The sequence below is a fragment of the Ambystoma mexicanum genome, chromosome 3q (assembly GCF_040938575.1).
Source record: "Ambystoma mexicanum isolate Mex_15411 chromosome 3q, UKY_AmexF1_1, whole genome shotgun sequence".
Classification (NCBI taxonomy): Eukaryota; Metazoa; Chordata; class Amphibia; order Caudata; family Ambystomatidae; genus Ambystoma; species Ambystoma mexicanum.
In genome coordinates, this window is record NC_090926.1 from 648,229,529 (window position 1) to 648,257,283 (window position 27,755).

Here is a 27,755-nt window from a genome sequence, read left to right on the forward strand (position 1 = left end):
AGTGGTGTCATCTCCTTTTGGCAGGGGCAGCAGAATGCAGCAGGCCTGGGAACAAAGCTGCTGATCAAGTTTCAACTCCTGTCGGGGGTAGTTGTCAGGCAGAATTCAATCTCTTCAAGCCAAGCGTCAGCTAAATGTCATTTTGGTTCCCAGTTTTCTACATTCAAACCAAACTTGCAATTTTTACACATGCAGCTAGAACACCGATTCTAAGTTCAAAACTATGACATTTAAACAATTTCAACCTATGTGACACTCAAAAGTTGGTCACTCATTTATTCTAAACATTTCGATTTTAGTGGCTTTAAACCCAAATTCACTTAAGCTGCTGACATCCCCAGCTATTTTCAATACATACATTAGACAATTACTTCCTTCAAGTCATTTCAGAATATAGTTTTACATTGTATCCACCTCTTAGTAAGTATTTCTTTGGTCTGGTTTGGTTCATTTGTTCAGTTTTACACAAGTGTCTGGTGGTTTTAAAACGCCGGCTTTCTGGTAGTGGTGAGCACCAGTATTGCATCCATTTTTGACATTAATAACAACAGATTTTGAACAGCACCATATTCCTTAGCACTGATGGGTGGCAGGTCAGGGGACCATTTTGCTGTGCGCAAAACTGCACAGTTCTCCAGGATTCTGGCGCAAATGTGGGCTTTTCCGCCCTCTTGGATTTCCTAAGCCCACAGCACCAAGTGTTGCAGCATAATAGTCCAAACGTGGGTCAAGACACCCAACAATCCTCTAGAAATGATGCTAAATTCGGCCAAATGGTGCTCCGCAACTTGTTTGCTTGAATTCAGTACATGCTGTCTCCTCCACCCTTACTCATTTTAAGGCTTTTTAGTCTGGTCCCAACCAGTTTGGAAGGAGAGAGAGCCAGGATGAAAGAGGCATGGTAAATTGCCTTCATGGTGATTCAGGTTCTCTTAGTCCAGTCTCTCCCTCCTTCACAACACCCACCAAGCCACCCCCTATAATAAGCGTATACTTAAATATTCTGCCGCCATCAGTGGAACTACAGGAACTGGGTGTGGCACGTTGGTGACGTTAGGGGTAAGGTGTGGGCCTGGCACACGGATGGACAAACGTGTGACATAGGCCCTACACCTTCAATTTTCTTAAAGTGTCAGCTATCTTTTGCAGCCAGGTTTTTCCGACCCACCTCTGGATGCAGGCGTTCCTATCCAGTTGTGAAGGAGAGAGGGTCTGGACTAAGAGAACCTGAAACACCATTAGGTTAATTTTTCTTTTTGTTTATATTTGTTCTGAATATTGATGTATATGAATTGCGTGAGCTGGAGGCAAAAATGTCGAATAAAGCAATGCAACAAAAACAACTACTAAACAATGCTGCTTGGATTCTATTGGCCTCATTCCAAGTATGGCGGTGCAGGAAAAAATAGATGCTAACAGAATTACTGCCACTTTTCCCACACCGCCATACTATAAGCATGGGCGGTAAATCCTCCCACTTTACGCTGAAAATCAGCAAAATCGGCAGAATTACTGCAGCAGTAATTCTGCCAAAAATGCCCCATTGAATCCAATGGACTCTATAAAAATGGGTATTAAGTCTGCCACCTGTAATCCGGCAGTAATTCCGGCAGATGAAGTGTGGCAATAACGGTAATTCAGTTGGGCGGTATTCTGGAGGATTTAACGCCAGAATACTGCCCAACTCGTAACGAGGCCCTATTTCTGGTCAGAACGCTTGTTTTGGGGAAGCTGTCCTTTTCTGGTTCAAGTGGTGTCCTTGCTTTCCTCTCTACTCCAGGCCACTGAACTGCTTTGGGAGTCTATTGATGATGAGGAAGAAGTCCATTAGAAGAAAAAATGACATACCTCTTGGTAATGTTCTTTCTGATGGACATTCCTCCCATGAATTCTTCATCGCCCTTCCTACCTGCCCCTCTTGCTGCATAGCCAGTACACGTTAGTGCTAGGAAAAAAGGGTGGAACTCAGGTCACGAGGTAGGACTCCTCTATATATTCTGGCCCCAGCGCTATGTCAGGCAATGGGCGTGGGAGAATAGATATCAAAGATTAATCTGTAGGAGACACGCCCATCAGAAAGAGCATTACCGAGAGGTATGTAAGTTTGTTCGTCATGATGAGAGATGAAGATTTGCAGCTGTGTTGAGATGTCTTAGTGTCTGCTTGGTCGTTATTATCTGCACCTACGATGCAGTTGAGAAATTGTCAGCCAGTATTACACAGTTCTTAAATGTTTCTACTTGGACAGCACAGCCACTCGTGTATTTAAAGAGCAGATGTCTGCAATGCCAGTAAATGTTTGCAATGCAAGTGAAGCGATGTCGCAATGCACAGAGATAATACATTCCCGGTGTGTATTTACACAGCCAATGTTGCTGAATGCTTTTAATGGGAACGCACGTATAGCTTTCATCACGCTTTGTGACCACCGCTGCTGAGTTAACTATGAAGCTGGCCTTCCAATCTTTGCCTATATTAAATGTGCCTACAGACCCACTTAAAGGTCCCAAAGCCGTATCGGGATGTCTAAAGCATAATAGCTTCAAGGTGGCTCTTGCCATTCGAGAGGGGATTTTCTTACCAATGCTCAGGGGTGCGACCTAACCTTTTTGGGCTGTTATGCCAACAGCCCTCAGCAACCCTTGTCACATATGGTGTAAATCACACTATCCCGTGCTCGTTGTGTATTGAACCCTTGGGAATGGAAGATATCTGGAATACAGAAAGAACACGTACGTTTCCAGCAGGATTGCACAAGCCCAGAAAGACTCTCTTCTTATTTCTCAGTTTAGGTTTCTGAAAGGGACCACACGGGGAGTACCTGGATCATTGAGATTTGCAAGACATCTGATTCCAGTTAAAATCAGAAATTGACTTAGTCCAACACTAATCATGGTGTGTCCAGAAAATGTGCGCTGTTATCACGTCTCGTAAATAATGTGCAAATATTGCGAAAGAATTCCAAACATGGTACGTCATAATATTCTAGACATTGCGCAGTGCTGAAAAAGGAAGTTCTAATGAGCAAGGCACATTGTGGTTTGATTTTTAAACTAAGAAAATCAACACAGGTGCAAAGGACGTTCCTTGAACTAGTTCATGTGGAAATACTATCTGGGCATTCATGAAGGCCAGCAGCTATACTAATGTCCACGAAAGGCTGAAGGCAGCCGAATATCCTCATAGTGGCCAGACTTGTCTGACCCCTTAGTTTAATTGAATCACCGTTTTTCTGTTTCATTGTTTGGTAGTCCATATATTGTCTCCGTACAGGTTTTGTTTTGTTAATAATAAAAATGCACGCTGTTGTGTTGCCAGTTGTGATTTGCACAGCTAGATCCCCGGTTTAGGTGGTCGTTCCTTCTCCGTGGCGACTGCAGCTCTGTTGAACTCTGCCCCTCTGGTCTTGCGGGCACTTGAGGATCACCTTTCTTTCCGCCGTGCCTTGAAAACATATATTTTTACAGCCCAATCTGTTGTCTCGCCAGTCAACTTCTGAAACTCTCCGCGCTATGATGCCCCTGCTGGTGAAGATGCGCTTTATAAATATACTTTACATTACATTACATCACATAGATATGTCAAGGTTCCAAGTGTTAAAATCGCTGCAAAAATGGATGCAGGGGCAACCCCCAGAACCTCTGTACCCATTATACCTGCTCCCCTTAAATGATGTAATGGGGTACACCTTTAACGGGTCAAACCATGTCATTTTTGCCATGATTTTTTTGTACAAGCGACATTTTTGCTGCGATTTTATCACTGCATACCAATGTCAAAATCTCCTAGAAGGAATGTTCTCATAAATATGGAACGGCCTACTTTCCTCAACTACTTAAATGCAAACTGACTTGTCAACTCTATTGTTGGGGATGGCACCTTATGCTAAAGCCTTGTAAAGATACCATATAGACTGTTGTTGGCAAAGAAGTGCCCTGCTTTTCATTCCATGCAAAACCAGTGACTGAAACTATTGGATCCGTTGAATGACTGTTCATTATTTGGCTACATTTACCTATGGATTTGGTGGAATTAACTAGTGGTGTTGACACAGCTAGGAACATTTAGAGCTAGCGATGATAGAAGTGTAAATGATGAATCAATAATGCAAACTGTGATCTAACACCTATATGGGTTAGTTGCATTTCTTTAAAGTCCATCCTTCACTGCAGTTTTGGTATGTTATGATATGCTATGGGTATTTCTAGAGGATGGGTGAAGCCTAGTCTGCCAAATCTTCAAGGGGTGAAAAAGGAAGGTTGGCTTACATTTCCACCTTTTAAATGGATGCCTTCCTCCCAAAGAGTAATTTTGTGTTGAAATAGCTCCAAATTCAATATCGTTCTAGAAATCTTTTTGCAACCACTAGAAGACGTATATGAGGTTTCATGTGCGAAGAACGCCACGGTCACCAGTTGTGGTGTAGCTTGTTTATATATGGAAGAGCACATACACCAATTTACATTTTACTGGGTGCTGCAGACACTTCTCTAAGAACTTGGTACGTAGTTTACCCAAATACAGTACCATTGCTAATGGATTCCTTCCTCCCAGGGATTCCTCATCTATGATATCCTATCAACAGTGTAGCTGTTCTTCAGACTAGGCGCATCACCTATTTCGGGCCGGTCGGGAACCCACTGGGGACCACTCCCACACGCCTATGGGCTCGTACCTAGCAATAGCGAGGGATGAGGTACCCCTCCGTCCAACTCTGCCTTCCGATGTTGAGATCGGGAATATGCTCCTTTTCACTTCAAACTTTTCATGTCGAAGATATGTGACAAATACAACAAGGAGGGGTCCCGGCACCCTTCAGGTTTAAACCCTTGGTCTGCAGGCAAGAGAGGGACTTCTGGAGGAGTTCCATGAAGAGGATGAGTACATCCAGGTGCTGGCCTCAGACCTCCAAGAAGCCAGTGGTCTAGACCGCTCCACTGAGCTCGGCATTCTCCCAGCCTCTACCCCCGGTAAGCCTAAAACAACTTTTTAGAGATGGCCGATACTCTGGGACTCTCCGCTCTGTCCAGGCCAAACATTCAGTTTGAGTTAACAGACATCATGGACACAGGTCCCAGGAAGGAGATGCTGTTACGCTTCACTGTGGCAGTAGAGGCCCCCCGTACTGGAGGAATGGGAGAATCCCACTTCTGCATCTACAGTTGAAAGGGACCTGGCCAGAAAGCATTGCCCTGCCCCTCTGACCCAGTTTTTCTCTCCACTTTCCCCAGTGAGCTGTGTAGTACAGGTCGCAACTGCTCATGTGAAGTCTTCCACCTTTTCTTCTCTTCCACCTGACAGGGAGAGTAAGAGACTGAGCGCCTGAGGGGGAAGGAAGGTGTTTGCATTGGACAGCCTCACCCTTCGTACCATAAATGCATCTTGCACCATGGCAAAATTCTCTTTGGGCCTGTGGTGCACTGTGGCTAATGCTGCTGAACATATCCCTGAGGGAGATATGAGAGATGGTTTCCTGTCTATTGTAACGGGTGGCAGGGAAGCTTCTCGCCAGATTCTGCAGTCTGGACTGAGCACAGCTGACTGTGTGGGGTGAAGCATGACCACAAGTGCAGTTCTCAGGCGCCACTCTTGGATAAGAACGTCTGCGTTTGTGCATGATGTCCAGGCTAAACTTCTGGACATCCCCTTTGATGGCCAAAACCTGTTTGGGGTAAAAGCTGATGATGCTCTCTAGATATTCCAGGCATCAAAGGCCTACAGTGAAGTCGTTGGGCATAGCTGTACAGCAACCCCCCCGGCAAGGGGAGAGGGTTTCTCCCCTAAGCCTCCTATGCCCCACGGGGTTGAGGACAGGCCGCCTCAGGAAGACTACAGGGTAGGGGATTCCAAAAGGGTAGAGGTGGCCCCAGATGTTTTCTGCCTTGGTTCCCAGATGAAGGCCGGGGGGAAGATTTTCCCTATTCTGCACCATGTCTGATGCTTGGGCCTTCTAGGTCATTCAACAGTTGCCAGTTCCCATACTCTTGGAGGAGGTCAGTCAACCTCTTTCAAAGAGCGCAATAGAACTAGTTCTGCAAAGGGTTGGTATTCCACATATTTTTTAGTGCCGAAGAAGGACAGGGTTTGTGTCCCATTCTGCATCTCAGGCTGTTGAATTTGTTCCTGCACAAGGACGAATTCAAGATGGTTACACTACCCCGGATCCTGCAAGCCCTCGATCTTCAGGACAGTTTGCTATCACTGGATCTTCAGGATCCCTACTTCCACATGCTAATTCATTGGAAACATAGGCAGTACCTGAGATTCGTGGTGGGTCAACAGCACTAGCAGTTCAGAGTCCTGCCATTCGGTATTTCTTCCACTCCCAGTGTTTTCTCTAAGCTGCTAGCAGTGTTGGTAGCTTGCCTTAGGAGGAAGGGAATTCATTAATTCCTTTTCCTACCTGGACAACTGGCTCATTCAGGTTTGCTCCCCGGATCTAGTGTCGGAGCACCTACCCGACACATGCATTCTATTGCACACCTTGGGCTTTTCCCCGAACTTCAAAACATCTCAGGTTCCGCTGTCCCAGTCTCTCTGATTAATCAGAGCAGTCTTGGACACTTGGCTGGGCAGAGCATTCTCACCCGGGGCCAAGTGGCAAACATCTTTTGGATGGTCAGTGCCCTCCTATCCCACAAACAAATTTCGGCCTCTGCCTTTCTACACCATCTGGGCCTCATGGCCAACTGCATCCTCGTGGTCCTATAGGCGAGGTTGCACATGAGATTGCTGCTCCGTTGTCACTGGTTGCAGTTTCGGGGCTCCATATCTGATCTTCTACAGATCTTGGACCAGATGGCCCTGGATCTTGTGTGGTGGGCCATGAGAGAAGTTGTTGAGCGATATGTTTCGTCAACCCTGGCCCCAGGTGACGGTGGTCCCTGGACACATCTGTGACAGGTTAGGGTTCTCACCTGTGGGAACAGACAGTGGGCAGTCTGTGGTCTCCCTCTGAGTCTGTGGAACATATCATTCAATGGATTGCCTTTCTCCTGCAGATTCCTCATCAGACAGGTATCCATTCCAGCATCAGCTGTTCGGAAAGCTTTTCGACAGGCGGCGTAGTGCACCTCAACTCTGCAGTCGATCCGCCTTGATTTGATGCTTGGTCGTCGGCTCTGGGCGTGATGTCGGTCGTTTTACATATTCTGCGTCGCTACCCCCCCATACCTCAGTACCTTTTTCCGCACGCTTAGCACGCTGCTCAAGAGGAACACTGTGAAAAATACTTCGACATGTCACCTGACGTTTGTCATTTTTGTTTGACACAAGCTCGACCATGCCCGCGCCCGGAGTCTCAGGATTCAAACGCTGCAACGACTGCAGCTCGAAAATGTCTGTGACCGATCCACATGACATGTGCATGTGGTGCCTCGGGCACTGGTTACGACACTAAGTGCGTCATGTGGCAAAATGAACCTGAAGTCCCTCAGGGAACGGGTGGCAAAGCTTGCGGTGGGCCGACTGCCCTCCAAATCTCTGGAGCAGTTGACAGTTCGGTCTTCCGAGGCCAAAAGAGAGGGGCCTCCCCCAGAAAATGGAGAAGCAACGACGAAAATCTAAAAAGGGATCGAATTCCTGAAGCCATTTGTCCTTTTTTTCCTCCCACAAGAAGAAGTAATGCTACCGGCACCGGCGTGAGTCAGTTTCTTCTAGTGAATGCAGTAAGTCATCCGTGTGGAAGACATCCAAGCTCTGAATGGAACATTTTTAAAAAGACAGCTGGGAATGCCCCAGCCAGGCCAGTTTCAGGATATGACCTGACTGACATCCTTGATGAGTGAGCTGCCACAGATAGGACTATGCCCTTCAACGCGATTATCGTTGACCCTATTGCCACCTTGTGGCAGTGCCCTTGTACCATACCCTCGGTCTACTCTGACCTCTCCAAGAAATCCAGGCCGACAAGGGGAGACCCTTCATGTCTCTCTTCAAACCCAACACCTGAGGGGATAGTGAGGGGATAGTGGTACAGGTGGCCACAGTGTCCACCAGGCCAGCCACTTCCACATCCAATCTCCCAACCAATAGAGAAGGCAAACATGTTGACAACTTGGCAGATAAAATCTTTCTTTTCCTCAGGCAGCATGGCCTTGAAGGTGGTTAATGTCTCCTGGGATTCGCCAAATATTCTTTTGGTTTGTGGAAGACCATTGAACAGGCTGCCCGGTACATCCCCAAATGGGAGATGCAGGAAGGTTTCCAGCAGGTGGTGGACAATGGCAAGGAGGCGGCCCAGCAGTCTTTACAGACGGGCCTGGACATAGCAGACTGTGTCGGAAGATCAATGGAGTCGGCCACAGTGCTCAGGAGGCAGGCTTGCCTGCATTCCTCAGGGTTCTCACCCAATGTCCAAAATGAAGTTCTCAACATTGCTTTTGATGGTGAGAATCTTTTTTGGCCCCAAGGACGACACCTCTGGAGAAATTCAAGGAGTCCAAGCTAGCTGCGAAGTCACTCGTCCTAGATGTGCAACAGCCGGCCAAGTCTGCCTTTAGTTTTTCATCAAGGGGTAGAGGTTATCGGTGCTATGTCTCCTATGGCAGGAATGCTCAGCTCCCGCAAGTCGGGCAGAGGCATTTCCTGTGCTCTGGAATTGGGAGGGGAGCCTCTAGAGGCCAGCAGACAGTGGCAGCAGCGACTCTGCCCTCAAAACTGCTTTGATTTCCCCTCCTATGATTCCCCGGTTGGAGGAAGGTTGACCGAGCACTGGGCTCAATGGCGGGAGATTACCTCTGACGCTTCGGCTCTTCAGCTCGTGCAGTGCTTTCCTGTCTGCCATTCTTAAAAAGGTTGCTGAACAGACCAACACCACCACCTCATCAACCGAAGCACAAGCTCCAGGAAGAACTGCAAGACCTGCTGTTGATGGGTGCAGTGGAAGAGGTACCTCTTGGGCACAGAAGGTCGGGTTGGTATTCCCGGTATTTCCTGGTACCCAAGAAGGGGGGAGGTCTCTGTTGCATATTGGTTTTGAACACATTCCTGGGGGAATGCAAATTCAAGATGGTGGCGTTGAGAGAGATTCTCCATGCTCTCGAGTTGCAAGACCTGCTGGTTTCCATAGATATTCAGGACACAGACTTTCATGTGTCGATCCACCAGAAGCACAGGAAGTTTCTGAGATTCCTCATAGGGGCCAGGCACTCCCAATTTCAGGTGCTCCCCTTTGGGTTGAACTCAGCTCCGAGGGTCTTCACTAAGCTCATGCCGGTAGTCGCGGCTCACCTCAGGAGATCTGGCGTCCATGTGTGTTTTGTACCTGGACGACTGGCTGATCCGACCACCCCCGTATGATTTCAGCCCCTCTGGGCCCTCTCCTCACCTGGTGGTAGAATTGGGCGTGCTCTCCGTCCTGCCTTTCAGGGGCGTGTGCGGTCCAGTTACTTTACTGACGCCGGCCCGTTTGATATTGTTCAGGTAGGTCTTATTGCTGTTCTTTAGTTTTGTTCCTATCCTGCATGCCTTTCTTTGTTTAAAATGTCTCTTTTTCCTCCCTTAGGTATGCGGAGCTTCAGTGCGGTGAACTGGCTTGGTTGAGCCCCGCTGGTAAAGGATGGCGCATTAAGAGCGCTATAATGCAGTAAGTAAGCGCTATGCGCAGCGCTGCAAAGTCTTGCCTTTGCTAACCTTTGTTTTCCATTCGGTGTTCTTCAGCGCAAGTAGAATGTCCGGAATGGTGCCAGCCGTGAGGCGACCAGCCAGGTATGCCTTTAGAGCAGTTCGTAATTTACAATTGTCTCTACTGCTTTCTTTAATGTTGCCTCTTTCTTCCTCTTTCAGGTCGTACTGTCCGGGAGGTGTGCTGATTCAAAGAAGCTGTTCTCAGAAGTTGCGAGTGGTTAAAGATGAAGACTGCAGGTAAGATGCTGCTGCTAATGATGTTCCTTTTGTCTCCTTGCAGGTTCTGCTTCTCCGAGGTTCGAGGGAATAGCTGGACACGGTGAGCGTCACGCTGCAAGCTGCAAAGTAACGCGAAGCGTGTTGTCTTGCTCGGGTGTGGTTTAAATAGCCCCAACAAAATAGTTCAGGTAAAGTAGTCCCTAGGCTACCACACTCAAAACACTAGACCGCATAGCTTGGTTCTTAGGAACCAAGCTATGTGGATGCCTCCATGTTGGCTAACAATACAATAAAGTAGTTCCCAAGCACATTGTTTTTCATGGTGTTTGAGCCTGGCGCCATAGGCGCCAGGACTGGCCCCATGAGGGCTTTTAAAGAGGATGCCAGGCTCTAGAGGCCCGAGTCCTGACTCCACCTGGCCATTGGGTTTGCCAGAGGGGGTTTTGGGCGAGGGTCATGACATAAGGTGGCACATCAGTAGGCCGGAATTGCGAGCCATCAGGTTAGCCCTGAAGGCATTTGCATCTTGTCTGAAGGGGAATATGTCCTGATCTTGATGGACAATACGATGGCCATGCACTACCTGAACAAGCAGGGTGGCGTGTGGCTGCACTCCCTCCCCCTTTGCAGAGAAGAGAGGCAGCTGTGGTGCTGGCTTATGGAGAACCAGATCTCTGTCTCAGCAGTTCATCTGGCAGGGACAGAGAGCGGCTGGGCACTGTCTCACACAAGTGGGAAGTGTGCCAGGAAGTCCTAGGAGAGAACTTCTCTCTCTGGGTTACCCCATTGGGGGATCTGTTTGCCACATAGTCCAACAGGAAGTGCAGACAGTTTTGGACGAGGAATTCCCAGCAAATGGCATGCTAGGGGATGCATTTCTAGTGGAATGGACTTTCTCCTTCCAATATGCCTTCCCTCTGATTCCTGTCATCCTGTGGGTTCTCAGGAGGTTGAGGAGATTTCGAGCAACCCTGATCTTGATCACCCCGCATTGGGAACAAAGAACTTGGTACTCAGACCATCTGGACTTCGCCATCTGCCCACCTCTCCGGTTGCTTCGTCGTCCAGATCTCCTATCCCAGTCGGAAAGGTTGGGTGCTCCACCCAAACCTGTAATTCTTCAACCTACATGCGTGGCTCTTGAGAGATGAGATAAAATTACTGGGACATCTCTGAGAAGGTACTCTAGGTGCTGCTGGCTGCGCGCAGACCATCAGCAAGATTGCTGTATGTGTGCAGGTGGAGAATATTTGAGGTGTGGTGCATTGAACGCGGGATTTACCCTATCTCTTGCCCCACCACTACAGTGATGGAATGCCTTCTGTCACTGGCCTCTTCAGAACTTCAGGTCACCAGAGTCAAAGGATACTTGGCAGCTTTGTGTTCAAAAGGTCTCTGGATCAAAGGTCCTTCTTCATGATCCCGGTTGCAGGCCCAATTCCTGAAGAGCCTTGTGAATATGTTTCCGCCTACTCCTTTTGTGGTTCCTGACTGGGACCTTAATTTGGTCCTCACATTTCTTACAGCGGCTCTGTTTGAGCTTTTGCATTCTTCTTCTTTGTGGTTACTTTGAAAACCTCTTTCCTGGTGGCCATCACTTTGGCCAGGCGGGTCAGAGAGCTGCAGGCCCTATCTTGTAAGCCACCTTTCCTTCTCTTCTTTTGGCAGAAGGTTTCTCTAAAGGTGAGGCCTGGATTACTGCCTAAGGTGGATTACAAATTCCACTTATCCCAGGCAATTGACCGTCACATGTTTTATCCACCCCAGTACCTCTCTAAGGAGAAGGAATGTTTTAACAAAGTAGGGGGCATTGAGTTTTTATGTAGCCAGGACAGCTGAGTACAGAAAAGCCAACCAATTGTTTGTGGCCTTCTCTGTGGCCAGGAAAGGTTTAGCAGTCTCTAAACAAACAATTTCCCAGTGGATCACGCTGTGCATCTCTGAGTACTATCACAGCATGAGGAAAGAGTTGCCCCCGGTTATCGGGGCCCACTGCATCATAGGGGTCTCTACCTTTACAGCGCTGCAGGGAGGGTTAAAGACATTTGTTTACAAAGTATTACAGCCTGCACATCGCCCGTGGGGCTGATGCTCGGTTTGGAAGGGTGGTTTTACATAACCGTCTGCTGTGAAGACTTTCATCCCGCCTCCAACACAAGTTCTGCTTTGGGAATATATCTGATGAGGAATCTGTGGGAGAAAGGCAATACATTGAAGGTGAAATTACTTAACGTAATGTTCTTTCTATGGATTCTACTCCTGGAGATTCCTCATCACCCCTCCCATCCATTCATGGTATGAAAGCATCTGCAGCCAGTGGTTGTCTTTCTCTTCAGAGGAAAGCGGTAAATGATGGTTCTAGGGTATTCTGTCCCTTTCTTGGTTCAGTACTGCATGCTTCCTGCGGTCTCTATTTAAGAAAAAGTTAAAACTCCCAGTTGAGATTGCATTTTCTATTCTCTTTTGGCTGTTTAGCCATTGTTCTCTCTAGTTTTCCTCTGCAGTGTCTGAGCTTGTGGAAATAAAGGTGGCGAATGGAGGTATGGGTGCGTAATGATGCACTATATGTACAACGACCAAAGTCACGTCCGCTGCATCGACTATGCCCCCTGTCGAAACATTTTCCAGAGCAGCTGATGCTGAAAGGGTTATCTATCTGATGAGGAATCTGCAGGAGAAGAATCCATAGAAAGGACATTACCAGTAAGTAATTTCTCCTTTTGCAGTATGTAGAACACTGTACTTGCTGCTTTATGTTCTGTCCCCTTTCCGCCATATATTTAAGATATTTGCACTGGCAAGGGGGCAACATCCCAAACCAATTGAGGAAAAGTGACTGTGTTTAGCCAGCAGTCCCTGTGGTGAGTGACTTTTACTCTTTCTTCTCACCTTTCTAGGTCAGGAAGACAACAGCCAGCCAGGTCTATGAAATGTTGCTAACTTATGATGATATTGTTGATCCAGAAATCATAGATGAGGTGATGGCCGTGCTTAGTGATGTTGCCTGGTAAGAGCCTTTATTTTTCAAGCACAGTGAATGCACCCATTGAAGAAGCTGTTTATTTTGATAGCGCATGCCATGCATATTCTTCCAAAACATTTTATGCATTCTAATTGGTACATGCGATGCAGTAAAATGTGTGCACTGTGTATTACTATATGAGAGTCCTGACCTACATTAAACAGCGTGTTTAGCTTGTGAAGTGCAACAGTGCTGTTTCATCCAAATTCTCCAACTACTGAAGGCGTCGGAATGAGGCATGTAATGAGATGCTTTAACAGCTTCCTTCAAAATATTTGTATGTATGTATCAAAATCAATTGCCTTCCTCGCTGTTAAGGTGTTTGTTGAATCTTAGGATTGCATTTTTGAGTACTGGCAGATCCGACTTTATACTTTTACACTACAAGGCCAATAAACTGAATACCATTTATTTTCATCATAGTACCTATATACAATACTATGAAGTGGCAAATAATGATGCGTGAAATAAGAGGTATTACATAATGAAAGTTGCTTTACAATGACTATTCTTTTTTAAACACATACTGTGTACCTCTTGGGTATAGAGATTAGAATTACATTGGGACTGGTTAGAAATGGATCGATGTGTAAATGTCTTCGGCATTTGATGGATCTCTATATTCATTTCAGTGGTTAGTGACCGGTTTCCCTCAAAGCTTTTTATTCAGGAAAAAGGGAATGTAGTATTTCCTAATGTTTCTGCTTATTATATCTATAGGCACATAGTTCAGGTTTCCAGTAGAATCCTTCCTCAACAGATGTCTCAACTTAGAAATGTCCTTGAGTTGCAACACTGGGTTTGGAAAAATGTTAAGCCACCAAGGGCCACACTGTGGCACTTGGTGGCCATTGTTCAAGAATGGACTTAGTGTGTTGTATAACCAGACAGCTACACCTAATTACCTACGTTTCCTTTCCTGCATGCTCTGAACGCTGCCTTGTAACGCCACTGCATTGAGCAACTATGGCCTCCCGCAAAGCCTCTGATTCCAAAACCTACAAAGACTGCGGGAAACCCATATTGGTGTCCGACACAAAAGAGTGATGGGTCCGGTCCTTGGAACAAGATCATGATACTGAAGAATGTGGCGCCTGCCAGTCAATGAACCCTAACGCTGTTAGAGAGCCTGCCACGAAGGTCTTCCCTGCTTTCCACAAAGAGTATCCAAACACTAAACAAGTTCTGATCAGCTAAGAAAACTAAAGAGCCGGAGGAGTCTGGGCTCTGAAAAGAGCAGAACAAAATGGACAAACATGAAAGGTGCTGAGGATCCCTTCCACCTTGTAACGTTAACTCCAAATGCAATTCTTCACCTTTTTCAAAGACATATTATCATTCCCACTCCAGGTAGTTGGCCTCTGTGAGAAACCTGAGGGCATCCTCACACCTACTCCCCATGGGCCTTCTTCTCTGGTGGCCAGGGAAAGGCCTTTGCTTTTGGATCCTGACCCTGGGGGTGGAGAAGAAAGGGAGGATCACCTGGGTGGAGGGTCCTTGGAGATTAGGGAGAGGATACCTGCAGGCAAGACATGGTATCCCCCTTTCTCATGTGATGACCAATACTACCCTCCCTCTGCCTTTATAGGCTGTTATCAGTCGCTTCCCATTGCTTCCCCTCGTGTTGACCTCTATACTACTGGGACGAGGAAGAGGTGACTAGGAGTGGTACACACTAACAGGTCATTTTACCACTCTGGTACTGAGACGAGGAAAGATGCCTGAAGTCTGTTGTGAGGGTCAGGCATGTCCAAGGAGCACTACTAATTATGGTCAATTGTAAGTAAGTACTCACACCTGCAACCTGTTAAATGGTTGCAGGTGTATAAAAGGTGGGACCAACAAGCAAGGAGGAGAAGGGTCTGGAGAGACCGGCAGGTGTGGAGACTGCAGCCGACCGTTGGGAGAAGCAGAGTGCGACGAGACGACCCTGTGCCGGTTGAGTTGTGTCTTGAGATTGGTATTAGAGCCAATGCTCTAATCTGCGTAGATCGCACTGCAGGAAATGGTGCCGTAACTGACCGTTTTATGTTAAAGAATTACTTTTGTAAAGGCTCGCTGGCTGTGTGTGCTACGGCTGCACCGCAGTATCAGAGGGACAAAGGGAACCCTTGTCTGAGCAGCAGGAGCAACTAAAGGCTGACCCTCAAAACTGGAAGTGGAAGCAGAGCAGACCATGTCTACATGGAAGAAAATGGTCAGTGAGTTTTGTTGAGAAAAGAAACCCTCAGTTGCTTCATCCGTGATTGTTCCACATGATTACATTGTATCGTGCAGCCTGCAAGCAGCGTTTCTTTCCATTAATGAACCGAGTTTAAAGTGAACCGATTGAACGCAAGTGAAAGGAAAGTCAAAATGAACTTTTCAGTGCTACGGGCAAGCGCGTTATAGAAGAAAAGTATCTTTCCATTGTTGAATCAATTAAGGCTGTCAGCAAGTGGAAAGATTAACATAGGAGTTACATTTTCCCACGAACACGCTTGTTTAATTACAGCTAAACTTACAAGATTTCAGTTAGCCTTGAAAACTGACTGTGAAACTAAATCAGCATTACCCAGAGGCAATACATATCAAGAAGCAAATGCACTGCCAGATGAAGGGAAATACATACGCAGTTGTAAGCGCTTTGGAGTAAAGCACTATATAAAAACAATAAATACAAATAAAAGCCTAAGAAAGGGGTTTGCTGTTCAAATATGAACTGTGCAACTTTGAATACCAAACTGAATGAAATTTGTATGGGCAGAGCTACAACCTGATAAAAGATAAAAGTGAAATTGTCCAATTGAAAGCAACAGATAAAATAAAAGTGCAAGTGTAAAAGAGCATCACAGAAAGGTAGGGAATAAACAAGACCACACAAAGTGAATTTTACTGATGAAAACAGTGCAGCAAGGTCAAAGATTGGCACATGGTGGCAATGCCAAGAGGCTAACCAGGAGAAGCCAAGCAAGTGTAACCCTGCACATAAAGCCAAGAGGCTAACAAGGAGAAAGCAAGTGAAGGTTAATCTGTACACAGGGGCTGATGCAGAAGAACCTCTGTGGGCTGACAGGCCTAGGGCTCCTGGTTGCGCAACCTGTGATGGGTGGACTGTGTGTTCTGACCACTGCGCCTAGACCAGGGAACCCTTAATTGTAAAAGTGAAAGACATTGTGAAACAAGCCAAGAAGGAGCACTGTAAGTGAACTGTTAATTCAGTCCAGAAAGAGTGTCAAGTTAACCTGGAGTTGTGCTGAATATTGAAAGACTGAGACTTGATGAACTATCATTCTGTCTTGAGGACGGAGCCTGAAGACCCTTTTTTTCTTTTGAACTGTGTTTAAATTGCTACGTTGAAATCTTGGGGAACGGAACACTGAGACTTGATGAACTGCCAGGCTATCTTGAGGACGGGTGGGGAAGGGTACCCCAAGGATTGTGTGGAACTGTGTTTCCTTGAACTTGGGAATGGGAACCACAAAGATATGTGGAACTTGCTTGAACTTTGGGAAGGGGAGCGGAAGAGAGAGCTGGAGGAAGCTCAGAACTTTGTGTTGATCACCATTTCCTTTATTATTGACATCCCTAAACATTGTTTTGCTTTAGCTGTGAGGGCAAGGATAGGTTTTGGACACAGACAGCATTTTAAGTTGAACTTTCTGACTCAGACTTTCCCTTATTTTGTTCAGGTAGGGCAATTCCACCTCAGCATGGGGCAAGTTTTTCCTTCAACCATCCTGACATTTGATTTTATTAACCATTTTACTTTTGAACTTTGAATCTGTTATCTGTGTCTTGCTTCATGATGCCTTCACACCTCCGACTCCACACAGTCACCACCTATGCATGTAAAGGTACACCAGTGCACCAGCGACTTCCTGAGATATTAGTTGACCCTCTTTGGCTTGCTACTGTCCACACGAGCTGAGTCCAGTTCTTAGATGTGTAACCCGCTCTGCTCTTGCACTGCCAACTCCACCTTTTGGTATGGTAGCCCTGCTGGCGAGCCTCTTAGTGCAAGCTTCAGTGTAGCTCTGGGATGCCCTTTCCCAGAACAGCCTAAAATTTGCCCCTGCCGCCAGATCTGAATATCTTTCCAAATTTGGGCACACCTTTAAAGAATGTGCCCCAGCGTCTATTGGGCTTGGGTCACTCATGGAGGGTAAACTGGGTGGGTTCTCAGAAGAATTGTCTAAGCAGGATGCGGTCTTGGTCAGCAACATTTTACTTTGGGCAGGTCTTTGCATAGGGCTCTGCACAGATCAGTGTGTCTTTCTAAAGAACCTACAAAGGCTGTTGAATCATTAGGATCAATGCTTTCTCAATTCCCAAAGTACAGCATGACCTCTCTTGTCATGCCTTACCTGCATCTGCGCAGTTACGGCTGGCGATTACGCCCCCTACGCAGATTCCATTCACTTTGTGTTTCTACCGGCATGTTGCCCTTCCAAAGATGGCGGCAGGAGTCATCTGGGTGCCACATTCAAGATAGCAGCACTTCAGTTTCCGGAGCTGTGGACCACAACGATGGCATTTAAACCTGGATTCCTTCCTGAGCCTGTTACCCTGGGGTTCTTGACCCTCTTTCTTTTTTTCTTGCTTCTGCCATCACGTCTCTCCTTGTTGTTGGAGGTCCTTGCTGACGGATTCATCTACATGCTGCCTTGTTCCTGTTTCCCAGCCATTTTGCGGATTCCTGCAGTACGGTCCTCTGAGGTCGTTTCCGTTGTGGTTTGTTCCTTTTGTTTTGGCTGTTGCCTATGGGGCTACTAACATGGTCGGCATAAATCTTTGGGCAGGTGGCTTCGGCGGATGGCAGACCACAGTTCAGCAAAAAAAAGAAGACCAAGGCCTCAGAGGTCAGGCCTGCCGTTGACACTTCAAAGAGTGGGAGCCTTCCAAGAAGAACCTCCTCCCCTTTAACCTGGCAATTTCAGATAGTGCCATGTCCTTATGGTTAAAGGTTGCTTCACCTTCACCTGTGGACCAAGATTAGACGCAGCCCTGCTACTTTAGTACAGTGTTCCTATTAAACCACCCAACTCAAGAGAGCCTGGTAGTTCTGCCATCGATTTTGGGGACTAAGGCTACATCCTTTTTCATCTTGCTCTGAACAGGAAGAATGCAAAGCTTCATGCTCTTGGGTAGGTTTTTGCTCCAGGAAGCCTGGCACTGAGGACAGTTAATGCCTCTTGTATCCTCGCCAGATAACCCCACACAAAGTTGGGAAGGAGGCTGCTGACAAACAGAGATAAGGGGCAGATTTATTGACCTAATTGATCACAGCAATGAGTCTGCCAGGCAGTGTGGGTATGACGAACTGCGTGTCGTGCTCGATGGGATGTGGTGGTATGATCAGGATGCAATCCTGGATGAACACCTCAACCTTTGTGCCAGGCACTCAGGCCAAGCTCCTAGACATGACGTTCGATGGGGTAAACTTTTAAGCTTCAAGGCTGACAAATGCCTTGAGAAATTTACAACGTACAAGGCATCTGTCAAAACTCTTGGTTTGGTGTTACAAAAGCGGTCTACATCGTTGGCTTGGGAACTTCATTTAGTTACTTTACCTCTTTTTCTCACAGGGACCAGACACCCCAACAAAAACATCAACAGAGGAGTTACACCTGCCTGAGTAAAGGAAGAGCTGTGCTCAGAGGCAGCATTTACAACTCTGCTGTACTCCAGTACACCCCTGCTTCCCCTCTAATCCTCCCACTCCTGGGCCTTACAGGTATTTTATCTTAAGGTTACTGTTTCCCTTTGTTCCAATCCCCAAACAAGCCCTCCTCCCTGCCATGCACCCACATGGATGCTGTCCTGCAGGAGAACGTTTTGAAACTCCAAGGGAAGGTTATGATAGAATGTGTGCTTTCTTTGGAAAGGCAGAAGGTACTCTCAGTATTTTTTGGTGCCGAATGACAGTGGTCAGTGACCCATCATCTATGGCTGCTGAATTTTCCCATGCAAGGACAAGTTAAATATGGATAGTTGCCCTTTCCCAGATCCTTCAGACCTTAAGGACTGTCTGGAGTCCACGGGTCTTCAGGATGGCAATCTATCTGAAGAACAGAAATGATCTGAGGTTCATTGTTGGCAGCGCTGTCAAATTTGAGGAATGAACAGGCAACTCAAAACCCAGTAAATATGAAACTGGTTTATTTTACAAAGAAAATGTGCAAACTAAAACTGAAATTAAGGTTGTTTTGATAATTCAAAGAAAGAAAGCCAGATGAGCAATTCCATTTTATTCAAGGACAGTTGTTTGTGACTCTCCCTCTCTACCTTTTGTCCCTGCCACCTGTGGCCAGGTAACGTCATTCATATTTTTGGGTTGAAGGGTGCCAATTAAGCAATAAGCCCCTTCCAGGGGACTTAAGGGGGGGCATTACCACTCCAGGTAATGCCCTGGTGCCCATAGTTACCTGAAGTGGTAATGCCCCCCAGCGAAGGGCTTATTGCTATTACTATCCCAGGTGGTTTTTGCTGCATCGGCATCGGCAGGGGTTTTGTTTAGAAGGAAGAAGGAGTTGCTGTTAAAGGGATGGTATGGTTGCGTTCCAATTACGGAAAGGGAACGCTGGCGGCCATGTTGGGAGACGGTGTTCCAGCATCATTGTACAGGAATACAGTGGAAAACGTGTGGAGTGCATTCCATTGTATTCCTGTACAATGCATTACTGCAGATATTTAAGAGGGGGTCACAAGCACTGGCCATATGATGTGCCTGCCATCAAAAGTGGCTTTAGCACCTAGCATTGTATAGCAGCATTGTACAGGAATACAATGGAAAACGCATAGAGTGCATTCCTCTACATTTCAAATGGATTGTGTCCTCCAACGTATTCCTCATCTTTGACATGTAGTGGCCAGCTTTGGCTGCTTCGGAAAAACATTTCGGCAATGGGCGCCCTGCGTCGATGGCGTCAAGTAGATGTCCCTTGAAGGCCTCCGTCGAGGGTGACGTCATCGGAGGTTATAAGTAGCACGCGTGGCGCCCTTTGACCTCAGTTTCGTTTTTCCACAAATGCATGTGCTTCGTGAAAAACTTGGCGCGCCCCGTACTTGTGAAGTATATTCTCTATTGCTTTTTTGAAAACAACTCCATATGTCTTCGTCATCTACACCGCCACCACCTCGGTCCGGTTTAAAAAAATGTAAAGACTGCTGCTTGAAGATGTCCATAACCGACCCTCATCGAGTCTCTCTGTGGTGCCTCGGAGACACTGTGTTCCAAGTGTCAGTCCATGACGGGGAAGGCCTTGAGGGAACGAAAAAACCCCTAAGTCCCGACCTGCTAGGCCTTCGACCGATGAGTCGAGAGACGACTTTCCTTGGAGGAAGAAGGTCAAGCGCTCTAGGTCTAGGAGTGGTTCCCGCCACTCATCGTCTTCGAAGAAATCAAGAAGGCATCGCCGGTTGCCTTCATCTACGTCTTCGTCAGACGGTTCCCCTGAGAGAGTGGCATACCCGTCCAAAAAATCTATGATATGATAGGTAATTTATGACGCGCTTCATACCCAGAGGTTTATAAGCGCGGACCCGGGGATCAAATCTGTGTCGGTCCGTGGTCTTGGTACACCCACAGAATGGGAAGCATTCTTTGTGGAAATGCTGAAAATATTTGAAAAACAAGGTCATGCTCGGACCAAGCCTTCTTTGGAAGCTGGAAAGGAGAGGTCTCGGTCAAAAACTTGTGCGCTCTCGAGCCAGAGTAAACGTGATCCACGTCGAGAGCCCTCGATGCCTCGGTCGGAAAAGAAATCGAAGGATTACTCGAGACATGGCGAGAGATCGAGGTTGTCGACGCCTTCAAAGCCCTCGAAGCCCTCGACGCTGTTGACGCCATCGTGCCCTCGACCCCTATTAAGCCTTCGATGCCATTGACGGCGCTGTCGACATTGACGCCAAAATCGACTACGCCAGCTGCGCCACTATTGCCAGCTCAGCCACCAGTGCCTAGTGATCCGCCGAAAAAGGCACTGACTAAGACAAAGTCGTTGACTTCGACACCGTCAAAGCCTCTGGGTCCTAAACCAGAGAAGATATATACTCCTCTCTCAAAAAAAAGATTTTTTCAAGTCCCTCACTTCAATTTTTGAGGAGGAACAGCGTTCAGATGAGGAAGATGCCCCTTTTGGGCTCCAGTATGGTACTCCAAATGTGCCTGAATGCCTTACTTCAGAGGAGAGTAAAATGCAAGATCTCTATGACAATTTGCACAATGCTAGTGGCATTGACACCTGTCCTGAGATGGAGTTCGGCAAACCAGAACCAGGGGAGCATGCAGACTCCTCGTACATACAGCTCATGTCTAAGGTCGTTGAATACTTGGGCTGGTCTAGACTTCCAGCACCATATGATCAGGATGATCTGACCGACATTCTGGACAAGGGTCCGCCTACTTACCTTTCCTTGTGGCACTTCAAAAAAGGGTGGCCAGGAATTGGGAGACTCCGGAAACTGATCTGGCAGTTGACAAAAATCTTACAAAGAAATACCGCCCCTCCAGTAGCGACCCGGGCTACCTGTCAAAACACCCCACTCCTGAGAGTCTGGTGGTCCAGGCAGCTACGGCAACCTCAAAACAGGCAGCGTATCCTACCATCCCCCCTGATAGGGATGATAAGCTTGTAGATGGATGGCGAGAAAGGTATTTCTGCAGGGAGCATGGCATTAAAATCTGCCAACTCCACTTGTGTCCTTGCAAAATGTTTGTATACTCTATGGGAGTGTATTTCTGTGGTGGCAGAGCATATTCCCGAAGGGGATGAAAGGGACGGCTTCTTAGCTATTGTTAAGCACGGCAAGGAAGCCATGTGCGAGTTCCTTCAATCTGGGTTGGATTCTGCAGATAGCATCAGCATGTCCATGGCTACCAGCACAGTGATGCGCAGGTTTGCGTGGTGTCATGATCTCTGCTTCCAAAAGGTCAGGGTTTTCCCAACTCCCTTGGAAGCAGATCCATAACCCAGGTTCCGAGTGCCAACCAGTCCCAATTGGGACCTTTTGGACCCAGTCCTGGCGCCAGTGGCACCAGGCTCATAAATATGCCCAGTCCCAGCGCTGGAAGCGCCGGGCTCATAATGCTTGGGTGGACTTACCTGCAGCAGACCATGCTGCTTACTTGCCTGCCAGTTGAGCCTCTGATCCTCTTCTGTTTGGAACTACTTTTCCTGTTGGGTGGGGCAGGAGCCACTCCCTAGGTTCAGAACACTGGAACTCTTCTGGAAAGCAGGAACTCTTTTCTTACCTAGGCGTGGCTGTGGAAGGAGACACCTAAGCACTACAAGAGACTATTTAAACCACACCCGATGGATGAATCTTGCTTTGCGTTATTCTGCATCCTCTGCAGCAGAACGCTCATCGTGTCTTCTGCATCTGATCCTGGGCCTAAGGAAAAAGGCTTACCATCCTGAATCCAGTCTTCAGCAACACCTATAAAGACAAGAAAGAACAGGTTAGCATTACGGTCTTCAGTGACAGCGCTTCACTTACCTGGTCCATCGGCTGTCACCAACGCCTCGCGCTGCATTCCGGCATCTGAAAGACAAAGGCTTACCTACTCTTCGTGCGCTCCGGAGGTCTTCGCACTGCATTCCGGCATCTGAAAGACAAAAGCTTACCAACTCTTCGCACGCTCCGGAGGTCTTCGCACTGCATTCCGGCATCTGAAAGACAAAAGCTTACCAACTCTTCGCACGCTCCGGAGGCCTTCGGCGCTGCATCCCGCATCTGAAAGACAAAACAAGGTGCGTTTAAAGACATTGGGGAACTTTAATACTCACGTGCCATTACTCCTTTCCACATCTAAACCAGTGGGTATTCCGGCACCCTGCAGCCGCTCCGAACTTGTACCTGCAAAATAAAAAGACAGTTAGAGCGCATCGTGAAGCAGGCAACAAGCGCTTACTTACGTGCTTCCAGGCGCTTCTATTCATCACACGGGCTCCATCTTCAACTCACTTCAGCCCGTCATCCGCCATCGCCGGAACCCTGCAAAATAAGAGACATCATTACTAAAGACTTTTAAAGACATTAGAATTACTCAAAACTTACCGTTCGTGCAGTAAACGACGGACAGCAGTCCTCTGAAGTCAAGAGGCCTGCTCCCCTTATCCAGTGAAGAAACTGGTTACAGCACCCTGCCCCGAGGCAGATGGAGAGCACGGCGTTCACTTACCTAAGACATCTTACCCTTCGAGTCAGACATACAGTGCACAGAGGTCCAGCCCAAAGAGCCAGCCGTGTGTTACACATCACCTTTGAAGATACGGTATACGCCCAGTCAAGACCGGCGCCTCTACGGGAATCAGGTGAGCGTTACACGTGGCTGTGAAAGTCGGGTTTTGCATCTGCAAGACTTCTCAACATGCCATTTGACGGGTCTCATCTTTTTGGCAACAAGGGTGACGAGGGCCTTGAGAAGTTGCAGTTAGGCAACCTAAGCCCTTTTATCCTAGCGGACAACCTTGGAGGGGTAGATCTTTTTGCTACTACGCCTCATTTGGAAGGGCGAGAGGAATGGCCAGTCAAAGAGGCCAATGAAGATTTCATTGTGCTGGACGAGGTAGAGGTGCCAAGTCAGCTCAAGCAGCAGCCTCTTTACCATCGGCCTCTGCGACAGCCGCTTCAAAACCGCTCTGAGGTCTTGAGTCACAACTCGCCAGTGGGGGCAGACTGTCTCAGCATCTAGAAGAATGGTGAGACATTACTTCAGATGCTTGGGCTCTGGAAACAAAAGCCCATGGTTACTGCCTTCCTTTTCTAAAGAAGCCTCAGACAAATCCACCGGGGAAACACTCTTTGAGGATTCCGGATCCGCTCCTTGTGTAGGAAATTTTGACCATGCTAGAGAAAGGTGCTGTAGAACCAGTGCCTGTAGCGGAGAGGAACAAGGGTTGGTATTCCCCATATTTTTTGATTCCCGAAAAGGACAGAGGACTGAGACCCATCTTGGACTTGAGATACTTGAACAAGTTCCTCAGGAAAGACAAATTCAAGATGGTCGCTCTTTCTCAGATCCTTCAGGCCCTCCAACTCTAGGATTGGTTGGTGTCATTGGACCTTCAGGATGCTTATTTTCATGTGCCAATCCATCTCAAGCACAGGAAATACCGGAGGTTCGCAGCCGGCAGCTCGCACTATCAATTTCGATTCTTGCCATTCGGGTTGACCTCCGCCCCAAAGGTTTTCACCAACCTGATGGTGGTGGTGTCAGCGAGTCTCAGGAGAGGGGGCAATCCACGTCTACCCCTACCTAGATGATTGGCTGATCAGGGCATGTTCGCCCGAACAAGCCCTGGATCATCTCAAGGTTACCTGCCACTCTCTTCACAGAATGGGCTTCTCCCTCAATTACAAGAAGTCCCATATGACACCTTCCCAAAAAGCTCCAATAAATCGGATCTGTGATAGATACATCCTTGGGAAAGAGCTCGCCACCCGAGGTGAGGGCTCAAGACATTCTTCAGATGGTAACAAAATTCCAGAGTGCCCAGAGTCTTCTAGCCTTCGAATTTTTGAGGTTGCTCGGCTTAATGGCATCCTGCATTTTTCTGGTGCCAGAGGCCCGCCTGAGAATGAGATACCTTTAGGGGGCTCTCAGAACACAATGGTCCCAATTCTCAGGAAAGATGTCGGACCGACTTCAGATTCCAACCAGTCTCTCACAGGATCTGCTGTGGTGGACCTGCAAGGAAAATATTCTGAAGGGCGAACCCTTTTGGCAACCATGGCCGGTGATAACAGTACTGACGGATGCATCACTCATGGGGTGGGGAACTCACGCCGACGATCTGACAATCAGCGGTCGTTGGTCTCCATCGGAGTCCAAACTACCCATCAATCTTTTGGAGCTGAGATCAGTCAGACTAGTGCTGAAGGCTTTCGGGGAAAGAATGTCCTGATAATGACGGACAACACAGTGGCCATGCACTACCTCAACAAGAGAGGAGGCGTAGGGTCACTACCACTGTGCAGAGAGGCAATGCAGCTCTGGTACTGGGCAATTCAAGAAGGAATCTCTCTATCGGCAGTTCACCTGGCCGGGGAGGAGAACACGGCGGCAGAGACTCTGAGCAGGCAGAGCACAGTCTCCTATGAGTGGGAGTTAGCTCAGGAAGTCCTTCTAAAGATCTTCACCGTTTGGGGAACCCCTCAAGTGGATCTGTTTGCGACCGGTCTCAAGCAAAGTGCAACCGGTACTGCTCAACTGAATTTCCTCCAAGCGGACCTCTAGGAGACGCATTTCAGCTGGATTGGGAGTTCCCACTACGGTACGCGTTTCCTCCAGTCCTCGTCATTCCTCACGTGATCAGGAGGTTAAGAGGGTTCGGAAGACACATGGTCCTAATTGTCCCGGATTGGGCCAGGAGGACGTGGTACCCAGACCTTCTGGACATGTCCATCTGTCCTCCGATGCTTCTTTCACAAAGAGAGGACCTTCTCTCGCGAGAGGAGGGTCGGGTTCTCCATCCAGAGGTCAAGACTCTCAACCTTCACGCTTGGTTTCTGAAAGGCTAAAATACAAGGATTGGGATCTCCCGGATGATGTAATGGAGGTGTTGCTTTCGCCCAGAGATCTTTTTTTCAACCACAAAGCTGACGATTCCTTAGAGAAATTCAAGGAATCAAAACTTGCTGCAAAATCCTTTCGCCTAGCTGCACAGCTGGCCAAGCTTGCCTTTAGCTTCGTCTCTAGGGTACGGGGCTACAAGAGTTCTCCAGCATGGGGTCTGGCATGGATTCACATGCTCATGAATATTCCCCGTTGTCAGGCCGGGAATCCTCGGTATAGAAAAAATCAGTATCAGTTTCGTTTCTGATCTGTCTTTCTCAGTAGTAACCAATCACTGGTCTCTGGGTCATACTGCCCCCAGCCAATGACTGCCCTCTCCCTAAGCCCCGCCCCCAGCAGCCATCCTCAGATTTGGTAGCACGTGAAGTGGCAGTATGACCAAGTGAAGAGCCGCAGAGGGGTAGGCGGGAGGGTTTGCATGTGAATCCATGCCAGACCCATGCTGGAGAACAAGTTACAGGGGCAGAGGGGCTTCTAGAGGTCAACAGGCAGCGTCAACGGCGGGGGCGACCCAGCCTCTAAAGCCAATTTGATTTCCCCTCTTACAGCGCACCGGTTGGAGGACAGTTGACTGAGCACTTGCCCCAGTGGCAGGGAATTACTTCCGATGCCTGGACTTTACAGCTCATCCAATTTTTTGCCTTTTCTAAGAAAACCACCGGACAGGCCACGCCCACCTCCAATCCCACCGGGACAGGAGCTTCAGGAAGAACTGAGACCCCTGTTTCTGAAGGGTGCCGTGGAAGAGGTATCTCCCGAACAGAGAGGATCGGGTTGGTATTCCCAGTACGTCCTAGTGCCCAAGAAAGGAGGAGGTCTCCATCCCGTTCTGGACCTCAGGGCCTTGAACAAGTTCTTGAGGAAAAACAAATTCAGGATGGTGACGTTGGGAGAGATTCTCCATGCTATCAAACTTCAGGACTGGCTGGTGTCCATAGACCTACAGGACGCCTATTTCCGTTATGCCAAGAAGCACAGGAAGTTCCTAAGTAGGAGCTTAGGAACATACCATAGGAGATATGCACTATCAGTTCAAGGTGCTTCCCTTTTGTCTTATCTCTGCCTCCAGGGTCTTCAGCAAGCTCAGGGTGGTAGTTGCGGCTGACCTCAGGAGATCTGGAGTCCACGTATTTCCATATCTGGATGACTGGCTGATCTGAGGGAAGTCTGTAGTGCAGGTCATGTCCGGCCTGCAGGACACCTGCTGGCTGCTGCACAGACTGCGCTTCTCTCTATATACTTAAAGAAGCCCCACATGATATCTGGCCAACGGCTACAGGTCATCGGTGCAGTCTTGGATATCCAGGTGGGGAGGTGGGGAAGGCTTTCCCTCTCGAGGAGAGAGTAGTCCGCTTGACAAAGACGGTGGACTTATTCCGGAACAATGCCACTCTACCAGCGGCTTCCTTCTTCCTCCATCTAGGCCTCATAGCTTCCTGCATTTTTCTAGTGCCAGAGGCAAGGTTGCGCATGTGATCACTGCAATGGTTACTGAGAGATCAGTGGTTTCAGTACGTCGGCACACTTTTGGATCTCCTCTGAGTTTCTGCGTCAGTGGTCAATTACCTGTCCTGGTGGACAGACCGCAACAGTCTTTTGGCGGGGGAACCCTTCTGGCCTCCTTGGGCTCAGACCTAAGTGGTCACGGATGCATCCTTGAAGGGATGGCGCTCACTGCGGGGATCTGCAGGTGAGCGAACTCTGGTCAACAACGGAAGCCAAGTGGCACATCAACAGGCTGGAGTTATGAGCTATCGGGCTAGCCCTGAAAGCATTCACCCAGTCTCTGCAGGAAAACTATGTCCTCGTTCAGACAACACAGTGGCGATGCAGTATCTCAACAAGCAAGGTGGTGGGCACTCCCGCCCCTCTGCACAGAGGCGATGATGCTTTGGTTCTGGTTGCTGGAGAAAACGATCTCAGTCTTGGCAGTTCATCTGGCGGGCACAGAGACCAACTTGGCGGATGCGCTGAGCAGACAAAGCATGGTCTCACATGAGTGGGAAGTGTGCCAGGAAGTCCTAGAGTACCCCAGCAGTGGATATGTTCGCAACAGAGTGCAACAGGAAATGCAAACACTGTTTCAGGGAATTCCCAGCGAATGGCGCCCTGGGGGATGCGTTCCTGGTGGACTGGACTTTCCCTCTCCTCCTCGCTTTTCCCCCCTGTTTCCTGTAATTCCTTGGAATCTCAGGAGGTTTAGAAGATTTCGAGCGACCATGATCTTGATCACCATAGACTGGGCAAGGAGAATGTGGTACTCCGATATCCTGGATCTGTCCCTCTGTCCACCTCACTGGTTGCCTCAGCATCCACATTTCCTGA

At 48.1% G+C, this 27,755-nt stretch overlaps 1 protein-coding gene across 4 annotated transcripts in view; it reads left to right on the forward strand.

Annotated features, from left to right (window-relative positions):
- The window catches only part of TBCD (tubulin folding cofactor D), a 2,839,019-nt gene that overhangs the window by 2,786,902 nt on the left and 24,362 nt on the right, over positions 1 to 27,755 (forward strand). For all 4 annotated transcript variants that reach the window (XM_069654539.1, XM_069654542.1, XM_069654540.1 and 1 more), the window contains one exon: positions 12,744 to 12,853. In XM_069654539.1, coding sequence (XP_069510640.1) covers positions 12,744 to 12,853 — 110 coding nt within the window. The remainder of the gene's footprint in view (positions 1 to 12,743; positions 12,854 to 27,755) is intronic.